The sequence below is a fragment of the Plectropomus leopardus genome, chromosome 13 (assembly GCF_008729295.1).
Source record: "Plectropomus leopardus isolate mb chromosome 13, YSFRI_Pleo_2.0, whole genome shotgun sequence".
Classification (NCBI taxonomy): domain Eukaryota; kingdom Metazoa; phylum Chordata; class Actinopteri; order Perciformes; family Serranidae; genus Plectropomus; species Plectropomus leopardus.
In genome coordinates, this window is record NC_056475.1 from 11,709,415 (window position 1) to 11,722,145 (window position 12,731).

Consider the following 12,731-nt stretch of genomic DNA (forward strand, 5'->3'; position numbering starts at 1 on the left):
AAATTGAGAGGGTTTTTTTTTTTTTTTTCTGAGCAGTTCCAGCTGAATGATGTTGGTGTTTTTCATCCTATTTCAATCTGCCACATCAGTCATGTTTATGGACTATGCAGTGGTGACCAGACGAAGAGCACTTCCTTTTAGAATTTCCAGTAAAGTGCCCAGTAACCTCGGGCAGAACTGCAGTTTTTTCCTCAAAGAAATAAATCTTCTGTTTGTATGAGCAGTTTCATCTGAATAGGAGCAGGAACAGGCCACATAGGGCCAAGAGTCTGCAGGTTTTCATTCTAGCCAAAGACTGCAGCAGGTTATTTCACAGATTGGCACTCCATCAACCGGAAAGGAAAAATGAATCACCTGGTGCAGCCTTTGGTTGGATTGAAAACCTGCAGACTCCCAGTCCCCTCGTGACAGATGGTTGTTGTTCCAAAAAAGTAAGGTTGACTATTGGACGAGAGGCCAGCTTGAGTGCAGGGCTGACCTTGGAAATCTGTTTTTTAATGGAAAGTCACAGAAATTCAAATATCTGAAATAATAATTTTCTGATTATTTTAAGAGAGAGCTGTTTGTTTCTGAATTTGGACCATGTAACAGAAATGTGGGCAAGACTGCTTGTATTCATGTATTTTATTATGTTGCAGTTTGACCGGGCCAAATCTCAGGCTAAAGGCCTTTTTTGGGGTCTAATTGCCATAACAACAGCTTTTAGAATTGTCTTTAGAGATGTAAACCTGGACATAACATGGACTTGACTACTGTGAGAATCGGGAGCAAAAACATTATGTCTAAAATTTTGACCAGCTAAAATCCCAGAATAGAAAATAAATAAGAAAGGGACAAGCAGGCCTTACTAAGCCACACAGCATGAATGTTTAATTAAGGCTGTGCATTAAAACAACTTGGTCTCAGCAGTGCAAAAAATACTGTAAACATTGCTTTGAAAAAAAATGTTTGAATGTGGTGGCATTTCAATGGTCAATGTTTTAATACCCAAAAGACTTAAAACTCTGCCTGTATATTGCTGCCCTCCAGCAAGTCAAGCAACGTAGTATGAAGCCCGACAAAGTCCCAGTGGGTAGGCAAACGGTTTGACCTAAGAGACCGCTATTCATGTCCCATGTGAAACCAAAAGTCAATGCTGAGTTATTTAAAGTTATGTAGACTTTATAAAGTAACGGACAGAGCTGATGGTTTGTGGACTCCCGTTTTGAAGCCTTGAGTTCAGCATTTCGGCTGTCACTATCTTGTTTGGAGCAGGGAGAGACCATCTGCAAGAAAGTACATCTATGGTTAGGGGGCAATAATAGGTAAAACTCTGGCTGCACCAAAGAAGAAGGAGAAGGTGAATAGACTGGTAAACAAATAAAAAAGTAACATTAAATGTAATCACTATCTGCTGCTTTACAGTTTCACTTTTTCCCATACATCTCATAGGTCTCGTCACGGCATCCAACCATGATTCCTTTCCTCAACCAAGCATTAGAGGTGCTATTTCGTAAGATATCATACCAACCATTGTCTGGATACATTGAATAGTTGCACTGAGCTCCCATCCCTCCTCCTGCACCAGTTGTGATGGGATGACAGTGGCCAATAGGACAATTCTACCCCAACACCAAACCCGACTTATTGCATTGTTTACACCTTTAATTTTCCATGCTGGATCAGTCCCAACTCATTACAACAACCACCGTTTGGAACAATTGTTCCAATTAACAAGCTGCCCAGTCTATTCACAGGAGACATGTAGCTTTACACTGACAGAAGCTGATTACACACCACACAACACCTATGTACTTATAAACCGTGTTCTTGACAGCAATTATCAGTGTCATTGATGTCCCCCTCTGTGCACAAGGTGTGAAGCAGTGATAGATGTGTGCTGTGCTGCACAAGAGCAGTTTTTATTGTGACTGCAGACAGACTGGGGTTGTCTTTCAAAGGGCGGTTTCTCAGGAAGAAGGAGAGTGAAGAGAATAGAGGAAGCAGAAGGTCTAGTTTTCCCACATTGGTCACAATGACATGCAGTTGCAGCAATGCTTATTGTATTCCAGTTAGTTGTGCAAGTAAATTTCACAACAAATTGCCTAATTATATTTTGATGTTTCTTGTGTAGGGATGGAAATGTTCATTTGATGGTGGCACTAGATGGAAAGTATGGAGGTGACCAAAAATATATGGTTTCACCCTCTTGTTACCACAGTTATTTAGAGTAAATTTCATAGAAATCTAACCAGTATTTGTTGAGATATTCTCTGACCAAGTGGATTTACAGAAAATAAGTAGTATTTTGTCATAATTTTGATGATTAACCTTTCATCCAACATCACTAACAGGTAAAAATTTCCTCTTGTCTAGCTCTTGAGTTGGATGTGAAACTGTACCATGAAAACTTACAGAATTTCTGTTAGCCTTACCCTTCATTTTAGATTAATGCACACGTTGTACTGGACTGTACTTTGCCCTGAGGCTCAGCTCTCTATTTACCAGTCAATTTAAGTTTCAACCTTCACCTGTGGTCTCAAGCTTTAGTTAGAAACGGAGATGTTAGATAGAGGCTTGAAGTGGCTGCGCTCAGCCTTAGGGACTGCTCCTTTCTCGTTTAGAGGGGTCAGTTAAGGAGATTCAGGCATCTGATCAGGATGACCTCTGAATGTCTCACAGTTGAAAGAATGGTTAAATGGGACCCCTGGGCAGGACCAGACCTCTGTAGGGATTATTAATCTCATCTGGCCTGGAGACCCTACGGTCCCCCAGGAGAAGGTGGGGGGTGTGACTACATCTTGTTTCAGAGTGGCGCCATGCTACATTTTAACATGTCAACACCTCAGTGTCCTAACATGCAGACAAAATGCTGCTTAGAGTCATGCTAAATTACAACACCTTGACATTTTAGGACTGAGCCTGAGATTTTATAAAAATGGCCACAGAATAGATAAAATGTACCATACAAGAAGGCACTTCTGCCCTTTTAATCATTGACTTAAGGGGTGGACAAGAGACATTAAGCTGAACATTACATTCACTTGTGTTGAAGCTTGGTTAGCGTGGTCTGAGAGGAAGGACAGACTTCTACCCCTTGGCTTGGCTCTGTTTTCAGGCTTAAGGAAAATCTAGCCAGTAGGAGACTTTGGCTAATCATTGGGCATTTTCAGAGGGAGCAGCTTCCAGTCATGTGAAACACAGCCCATGTACTTGGATCAAACTGTCAAACTGTGCAGTCCTGATCAAATATGAATCAAGATTCTGTTGTCTCAGGCCAGTTGGTGGTGCTTCATTTGTAGTTTAACTGTTTAAGAGCATTGATTGACATGACTACTATTTGGAGGCAAAGGAGCATGCTTTTTTTTAGAATATCTGCCTCATATTTAACTGGATAACAAACAAAAAGACTGTAGCTGTCAAGGTATATTGTGTATGATTTGTGGTTACTATTTGTCGGGTAAGGGTTTGTAAACATGAGACCTGGAGAAATTAAAAGCAAAAGCCAACCCCAGATTCACTCTCATTTGGTGTTTTGCCTTGCTATATTTGCATTTTCTTTGGCATTTTGATGCCTTCTGCTTATGGTCTGGCACCTGCTTGCTATCTTTTTGGCAAAGCCCACTGCATGCTGTGGGGGTACATGCAAACAGCCATTAACATCCATAAACGTCCTGTAAACAGAAAATAGAAATAAAACATAGGCAGAGAGCAGAGTCCCTGCAGAAAAATACACCACAACACACTTCTAGTTAGTCATACATGATGATGATTGAGAGGGATTACTCCTGTATGATTTTATACATTGTTTTTTTTAAGGAAAATTCAGCATAGTGTATCTTAAAAGAGCTGCCTGTAGACACATGATGAGTCATACGGACCTGTAGCTACAGTGTAGACTGCTGGGTTTCTTCCAGCTCTCCCCTGACTCATTAAAGAACAAAATACTGAAAATAAACACACCAGCAACACTATAAATAATGTCTGCTAAGCAGCTTCGGACCTGCTGACCCGATTTGTCACAGATCAGCCTTCAGCGCTTTCCCTCTACCTGACAAGAGCCTTCTTTTGACCTCGCCGTCACTTTCATGTGGAAAGCAGTTTAAAATGTTTTCTCTCTCAAGGTCTCTTCGGGACAACACTTCATGTTCTCTCACACATTTTTCCCTCCACATTTATAAATTTCCTGCATCCTGTGTCTTTTTTGAGCATTTTCCATCCTACAGTCATCCAACCATCCTTTACCAACATCACAACATTTTTTTTTTTTAACAGTCACACAAAAAATTACTTGCATATTCTCATAGCTGTCAAAAGAACAGTAAATCTTTGTAAGCTCTGAGGTGGAGTAGGAATGCAGCTTGGAGCGAGTATAGAATAAAATGTGTGGCTTTATGATTTCCATGTCTTTTGGATAGCAGCATTTTCTCTTTTATTAGGGTGAATGGAAGGTATTTGTACACGTATTTCTTTTTTTCTCTAAGCACAGCACTAATATTAACAGTAGGGCTGCACAATTAAGTAAAATTTGTGATATGTAGTAGCGCTGTTGAATATTGCAAAAATATTACTATATATAAAAAAACTCCATTCTGTTTGTCTGCTTCTTTCTATTTACAAATTAAATATGCAGAAAAAAGTCAAATAATAATAATAAAACAAATTGTTCATTAAATAAGAAAATAAGGGAAATTATATCCAACATTCATTTATTGAACAAATTGAACATTTAACTGAACACAAAATACACTTCTTAAAAAGAAAAAAAAAGTTATATAATTAATTGCAGTTTTCTACTAATACCCTATTTCAACAAAGTAAAAAAAAAAAAAATAAAATAAAAAAAATCCCTGGGTGCAATATTGGAGTGTTTTACAATATGTTGACATTTCTACCACAATCAAAACAAATGAAAAATTGTGTAGCCATGCTTAACAGAGAAGCCAGAAGAGCCCTTGTGAGAATATACAGTCCTATCTTGGGGGAAAAAATGAAGACATGGGTTGACTGCACAAGCAGCCTATTACAAACCATATTCCTATGTTTATTGTAAGGTAGCATCTTCTAGTGGCAGTAGTAATTATTACAGGAACAGTGGAGGGATGTAGCATAAAAAGGAGCAAAGTCTGTGTTTTTTATTTTTTATTTTATTTTTTTTTTTACAAATATCGGAGAAGCCACCAATAGGGTTGGCTAGAGAGAAGCTGGATGGGACAAACAGGGAACTTTCATACAGGAGACCAGTGTCTGTGTCCGAAAGTAAATCTTGACTTCTTTTGATAACTACATAGCCTAGAATGCATGTATGTTTGTAGAATGCTACGCTAGTGAAAATGATGATGTTATCATATTGTTAGTGAAAAAGTACCTATTAGATGCCAAACCGTCATATTTTTTTAAACCTAACCATGTAGTTTTGGTGCTGAACTGCAATAGTTTCATGACATTAAGGACATATTTCAAACTGTGACTGTAAAAATGGTAATGTATGTAATTTGGGGGCTCATCATAGGGTCATTGAGAAGGCGTTGTAAGAGAAGGTGTTGGAAGATATCCACTCAAAGTTTGAAATGAACCTCGGCTGCTTAAGATAGGGTAATTTTACAGGTTGAAATAGTGTATGTTGAACTTTGCAAAGAAATATGGATCAGTTTTTGTCTGACTTTAAGATCACTTACACCACTATTTGTTGATGTTTTGTTTGTAGTTGTAACAACAAGTGTTTTGAAAATACTGAAAGTGAATGGATTAAAATCACTAAATAATGTAAAAATCAAAATATCCATATTTGAATCCTTTAAAAAGGTACAGCTGCCATTGCCACAATTATAAGCAGCCAATAGATACGATTACAGTCTGCTTTGTGAATGTTGTTACGTAACATAGTTACATGTTTTATGCAACTGTTTCCTTTAATGATAGTCCCTAATAAGCAGACTCTTACTTTTGAGCAGTCGTGTGATGGTTCTAAATTGAAACAAGCTCTCATTCATGCACAGACCAGCGAAAGCTGCTCAAAGTCTGTTCTGTCCAACACCGAAATCCTCTCAACAGGACCACAGAAATGACTTGTCATGGCCACTCTGGACCTCAGAGGTCCTATAAGATTCACACAGGACAGACAGGGAGTATGGGTGGTGTATTGGACAGTGGAAGGGAGCAGGTGTGTCTGTTTGATTAGTCAGAGTGACAGCAGAGTGACAGGTGTCTGACAACCAGGTGCCACATCAGTCCTCAGGGGGGCCCAGACCTCCCAGAAGCATTCATTCATTCATTTCACTTTCACTCACTGACTGAATGACATGATAGAGGGACAGAAAGAGCGAGGGAGTTTCAGGCAGCCAGACAGGCCTGAGAGACTCAGAGATAATTACTGTCTCTACTGACTCCCTCTTGACTTCTCAGTGAGAGAGATAGAGAGAAAGAAAAGAGAAAGGGATGGAAGGGCAAGCCGGCAGGTGGTATGCTTCATTACATCTTATTAAAAGAGCAACACATTGTTCAGGTTGGGCTGGTCGAGAGCACCGCAGTGCGCTGAAGAAAAAAAGGGCAGTGTCACTGGTTCCAGAAGATTTCCTTCCTCATTGTCAGCATTTAGAAATTCCAACAAAACACACTCAATAATTTCAGAAAACTATATGGAGATATTATGCCCAACAGTTAGTCATGTAACTGGTTGTTACTTGCTTTTAAGGTATAGACTAAAGAACTGAAATGTAATGGATTCAAAAACTGGAATAAACTCGCTTTTGTGTGATGTATACTGGGAGAAAAATAGGATGTAATTAGTCAAGTTAAAGAGTTTAGAGCTGAAACAAAAAAAGAGGAGTTCCCCATGCTAACAACTGGAATCTTTTAAGTGCATGTGTGTCCCTTTGTATCACTCTGTTACCTCATTATAAAATTCAAAGTTTTTGCAGGACCTTGAATGCAGAATAGCAGGCAGAGCTCTACATGAGTTCATTTTTTTTGTCCCCCTCCACAGCAATTTGTCACTTGCGGGGTGTATAATCAGTTTGACTATGTTCACAGCTGATCAGATCACATCAATGGATGAGAGGAGCTGTTTGCAGATGTTTTTAAACTGAAGTAAACTTTCAAACCCAGCAGAGTATTTATATTTCAATAGCTCTCCTTATTAACCGTTCAGCTCCAAAAATATAATTGTGGCGGCAGATGTTTTAGTTGTGGCGACCCGCCACAAATAAATAAATGTGTGGGAAACCCTGCACATTAAAGCTCGTTCATCCTCAGGTGTTCTCTCTTCAGGTCTTTTTTTCTTTTTTTTTTCACTTCCAAGGCCAAGTTCTTTTTTTATGTGGAACATCCACTCCAGAAACTTTTGTTTACTTCTCTCTGCTTAGCTTATGCCAAAGCTTCTACTACCTGCTTCTCCACAGCTACAGTCAACACCATGCTGTGACTGTGTCGCAGACATCCGACACAAAAACTCCAGTATTCTGAGAAATCCAGTGGACTTTCCCTGGCGGTGATAGTCCTAATCAGCATTGGGTGAACTCTGGCAGGGGCTTAAATGTTATGTAATGTATTCATTTATGTGAGTCTTCAACTCCAGCTTTAAAAATGCTAAAAAGCCTGTGCATATACATCTCATGTTATATTAGCGTCAGTACAGTATGCATTGTACAGTATAGAGCTTGATGGTAATAGGGTCATGTGAAATCTGTCCTAGTATTAAATAAGCAGTCGATGATGGCATTGGTTGAAAATTCATTATTTCACTCTCTTGGGGAGAGTGGCAAAGTGCACCAATCTTTACAGGGACAAATCCCATAACTATTTATATTTCACTGTGGACCAAAATGCCAGGCCACTCAACCAACATGGCCCTCCCTTAGAGCCACACCACAAGTGTGGCTAAAAATATGGGTATTATTTAGCAGGAATGAGCCACTCTTGTTTCGTCCCACTCTCATGTCTTTATTGGCTTCCATGTGCTTGTGCAGCTGTAAACAGAAGCTGTACGCAGAGAAGCTGCCCAACACCAGCATCATCATCCCGTTTCATAACGAGGGCTGGTCGTCGCTGCTGAGGACCGTCCACAGCGTGCTCAACCGCTCTCCTCCACAGCTCATCGCAGAGGTCATTCTGGTCGACGACTTCAGCGATAAAGGTACAGAGGACACACACTCATCACTGATCAGAGCACACACACCGTCACACAGATACATGAACACAGCAGCAGTCAGAAAAGGCTTTGCTAATGATACCTGAGAGTTTCAGTAAACTGTTGTGTTCTCTCTCTATGTCTTCCTCCTTCTTTCATGCCCCTACGTGCTCACACACACACACGCACACACACACACACACACACACACACACACACACAACTGCTCACACACAAAGCACTGAGTTATTTGTTTGCAAGTGTTGGTGACTGTTGCACAAATAATGAGCTGTTCAGAAACAAAAGCATTAGCCAGCTTCTGCAGGGGCCCAGATGTGATCTCAAGATGCTCCTGCTTTTGTACATCATAAGCAGACAGAGGGAAAAATAGTCTTACACAGACATGCACAGACACAAACAGACACACACACACGCACACAATAAAAAACACATACTGGTGAGTCAGTGTTTAAGAAATGCACTTCACTGGCCCATTTGGTCATTTATTAAAAGGACCAGATAGCATTGCTGAGCTCACTGCTCTACTCTTGAGTGTGTGTGTGTGTGTGTGTGTGTGTATGTGTGTGTGTGCGTGTGCGTGCGTGCGTGCGTGCGTGCGTGCGTGAACTTTGGTTTTAATGGGGTTATCATGGAAAACATTGCTGTTTTTAATTCCTGGATAATGGCTAACTTCTGATTTGATGGAGGTTTGTTTTTGACCAATGACACAAACAGATGGCTGACAGCATCACATCTTCATAGGCTGCTGGAACTTGTCAAAAATATTTATATATATTTGCGTTAATCTTCTTTTCTTTTTAATCTTTTTTAAGATGTTCACCAATTTTGGTCCTGAGATTGTGGATTAGTTTTCAATGCAAAGCCTCCAGCTTCCTCACAGGCTGCATAAATGATTGTGTTTGGAGCTAAAGACTGCAGCGACCTCTGAACAGATGGTGATGATGAGGGCTTTGTGTGACCCTGCCAGTGTTAGCGAGGTTAGCGAGAGAAAAATTCCACTTCCTGGTGTGGATTTGTATTCTCACACAGGCGACTTAATCAGTTTGAACTCTGGAGTTAATGTACAGCTTTGAACCTTTGCATAATAAATCGGGGGACAAGTGCAATATTATTGCCGGGGTCTGAACGTAGGAGGGAACAAGATATTCGTCATTAAGCCTGGTTCATAGCCACTGTGTGATGCATAATTTCCTGTTCACTTTTCCATTTCCTTAGATATTAAATATGCACTAAAGATATATGAAGAGAGAGAAAGAAAGAAAAAGAATATAAAGGGAGATTTTTATTGGACATTCAGAGGTGAATTTGGGCTATGGTATGTGGTATGTGTATATTATTGTCACAGTTGTTTTTACGTGTAATTTTAACTCAATGTTACAGCCTCAGAGGGACAAATGAGGTGTACTGACTATATGGGCTGTATTGGCTTGTGAATGAGCAGCAAAGCAAAGTGCAAAATGTCTGGTTGAGATGGAGGGTGATGCAACTAATGAATCGGAAAACATGTTGGCATTGTATGTTTCTGCAAACCATGTATACTTTGCACATTATTATGTAGCGCATACGTTGAAATCTTTAATTTGTACAGTGCTGTGGAATGTATTGTTAGAATTAGGCATAAAAACCCTTTGTTATCATTTAGAAATGCATCATGGTTTGGCTTTTAATATACCCAGTTTAGTGGTCACAATCCCGGCTGGAAAAGCAGCGACAAGTAGCTACAAAACACCCATGTTTGGTGCTTAAAAATCCACTGAACGAACAGTGACTGGCCGCTACAAAATACCTTTGTTTGTTGCCTAAAAAGCCACCAGAACAGCGATGGGCAGCTACAAAAATCTTACGTTTGGTGCATAGAAATGCTGGTGAAAAAAATGCAATTAAATGCTAAATCATGGCCAGTTTTATTGTATCCCCAACGGCGGTCTGCAGCCTGGCAGCTGTCTCAGCTAGTTAAAATGCCACCCACCCCCCCCACCCTCTACATCCATGTGACAAAGTCAGCTCATATACTACGTAACCTTAGAAATGTGATATGTATGATGTGTGATACAGTATGTATGAAACATACAAGTGTAATGCTTTAGTGGTTTGCAGATACGCACAATCACAACATTTTCGTCTGGCTACTAGGATGAATAAATATGCAGTCAGACAACTACATCACTGGTCTCATCGCTCTGAAACAGCCCGGCTACTTACAGTGACACATGACAAAAACAACTCAGCAAATGAAGAATCAGCATATTGCTCCCATACATGTGCAGCCAAAGGCAGATGGTACATTTTTTAAACAATATTTAGTACAATAATGATAAACAAATTATAGTTTGGTGCAGTTTGTATAATCTATATTACATTCATAATTCTACTATTATTCACATGAAAATTTGTCACACCATATCCTAAAATGAAACATAGAAATATTCAATTCAACAAACCAAAAAAAAAGAAAATAAACAGACTGTAATGCACATGATTAATGGGTCATGGTAACCCAACATCTCCCTCATAAACAGTCAGAATACTGAGTTATAGCTGACCCGTCCGATGAGTGAAGAGGTGTGTGGGATTATTTTGTAGCAACCCGGTATCATTTGCATGTGATTTAATCAAGGACACTGGACGGTCGTGTGTGCGTAATGGCTCTGCGCTCTGCTGTGGCTCCTTTTCAATGGGAGGCTGCAGATTTATCAATATATCTGCCCTGCTGCCTTCACATGGCTGCGGAGATTTAATGAACTGAAGGAAGAGCTTGCATACAATAAAGCAGCTGAGGACAACAGATTAATTTACTGATAAATGCAGACTAAATTACTTGCTTTAGTTCTTGCTATATCCATATCAAATGTCATTTTTTGATAATGTAATAAACCCATCCACTGGTTGGACAGTGTTTCATTTAAATAGGTAATAAATGTGTTTTCTGTGCATTTGCTCCAAGCATTTGTTGACAAAATTGAGGGACACTGTGCCAGAAACGGATGTGGTTCTGAGATGTCTATTCCCAGTGTGATGACTAAGACATATTTTCCACCAGAATGCCAAATACTCTCTTTGCGCTGCCTCATTTTGAATGAGCCTCCCACCTGTTAGCACACAGAAAGGCACAGCAAATTACAAGGTCATAAAAATAACATACGACCAATACGTAATAGCTCACATTTCATCAAACCCTCTCAGACACTTTTCTTGAATTTGATGTCAACAACAACAGTCTCTCCGCTCCATGAAAGCATGCTAGCTCGCAGTAATACAGATGCCATGTTGCATTAATTGATGCTGTTTTGTTTTGGTACCTCACCGCCGACAAGAGGAAGATAAACAATTGATGAGATGCTGTTTCAGAGTGAGGTTATATTTTCTGAGGTGCTAATTAGTATGCGGTTTCTATGTCGTGTAATTATAGCCTCGCTGCAGAGCGGTATTGCAGGAACAGGCTCTTCTCTTCTTTTTTTAAAATCATAATTAATACAACTATTTCTATTTGACTCAAAGGATACCTGATGATTTATATTTGTCTGTATGCTTGGTGCACTCTGTTATAGTCAGTTTAATGTTTTAATTAGGCGGAAAACTTTCCTTTTTGAGTTCTAGAAAAGTTTCAGGTGGATTTTGTACTTCTTTTCATTTCAAACTGTTGTAACTGCATGTGGTATCACCATAAGTGTGCTCCAAGTGTGAGCCCAAAGCTGATCTGTGTTTTCTATGTTAACAGTGTCAAAGAAATGCAATATCAGAAGAGTGAAGTATGAGCTATGAGGAGCTCAGATAGATGGATAGTGTTGTGTGTTGAGGATCGTTGGATTCAAGGTGGGGGTCAGACGGCTTTTAATTCGGACTATTTGTTTACTCTCTGCTGTGTCCTGCTTCTTTAAATCTTATCACTCTACAGACTACAGTGCAGCTTCTGACAGCTCGCCTACTGCACTTGTTGTTGCTTTAAGGTTATAAGTTCTTAAGAACTAGTTTATATGTAAAAAACTACTTATTAAATGTAGACAGAACAGTTACAAAATTTGAAAGTTCTTAGGCGAAGAGCATTGTACATAACTGGATAAAATTGTAGTAATTAAATAAATAAATCTTTAACACAAGGATCACCAGAATTCTAGCACTCCATAGGCTAGGCCATCATTTGTAAAAAAAACAAATATTCTCTCGCCCAAATTTTCCCCAAATGAAGTAATGACTTCCGCTGTTTGAATTGGCCTTGTTTGAAGTGTTTGTTTTTCCTTGGATCCCATTACTGAAACCATGTTTCTTATTAACATGAGTTTGAAGAACTCAGGTTGGCCAGCTGTAACCTGGTTATTGAAGTGCATACAAAATCTCTCCTGCCATTGCAAAGTCATGATTATGATTTCCTGTTCTACCCACGAGAGTGCAAAAAACCTAAAATAACACCTAGAAATATTTACATCCATATTCATCTGTTTTTCAAAAAGCATCACCTTGTTAATGTAAAATGATCTCTATCCCTCCTCGCTCTCTGTGCTCATGCCCCTTCTCGCTCTACCTTCGTCACTCTCTCTCGCCCACGCTTACCTCTGTATTGTCGGTGCAGTTCATTCAGGCAGAACGCTGACTCACAGATAACATG

The 12,731-nt window shown here is 39.6% G+C and overlaps 1 protein-coding gene across 1 annotated transcript in view; it reads left to right on the forward strand.

The window, feature by feature from the left end:
- The window catches only part of LOC121952312 (polypeptide N-acetylgalactosaminyltransferase 10-like), a 102,219-nt gene that overhangs the window by 34,949 nt on the left and 54,539 nt on the right, over positions 1 to 12,731 (forward strand). Inside the window, exon 4 of the mRNA XM_042498896.1 lies at positions 7,947 to 8,113. Within this exon, the coding sequence (XP_042354830.1) occupies positions 7,947 to 8,113 (167 nt within the window). The remainder of the gene's footprint in view (positions 1 to 7,946; positions 8,114 to 12,731) is intronic.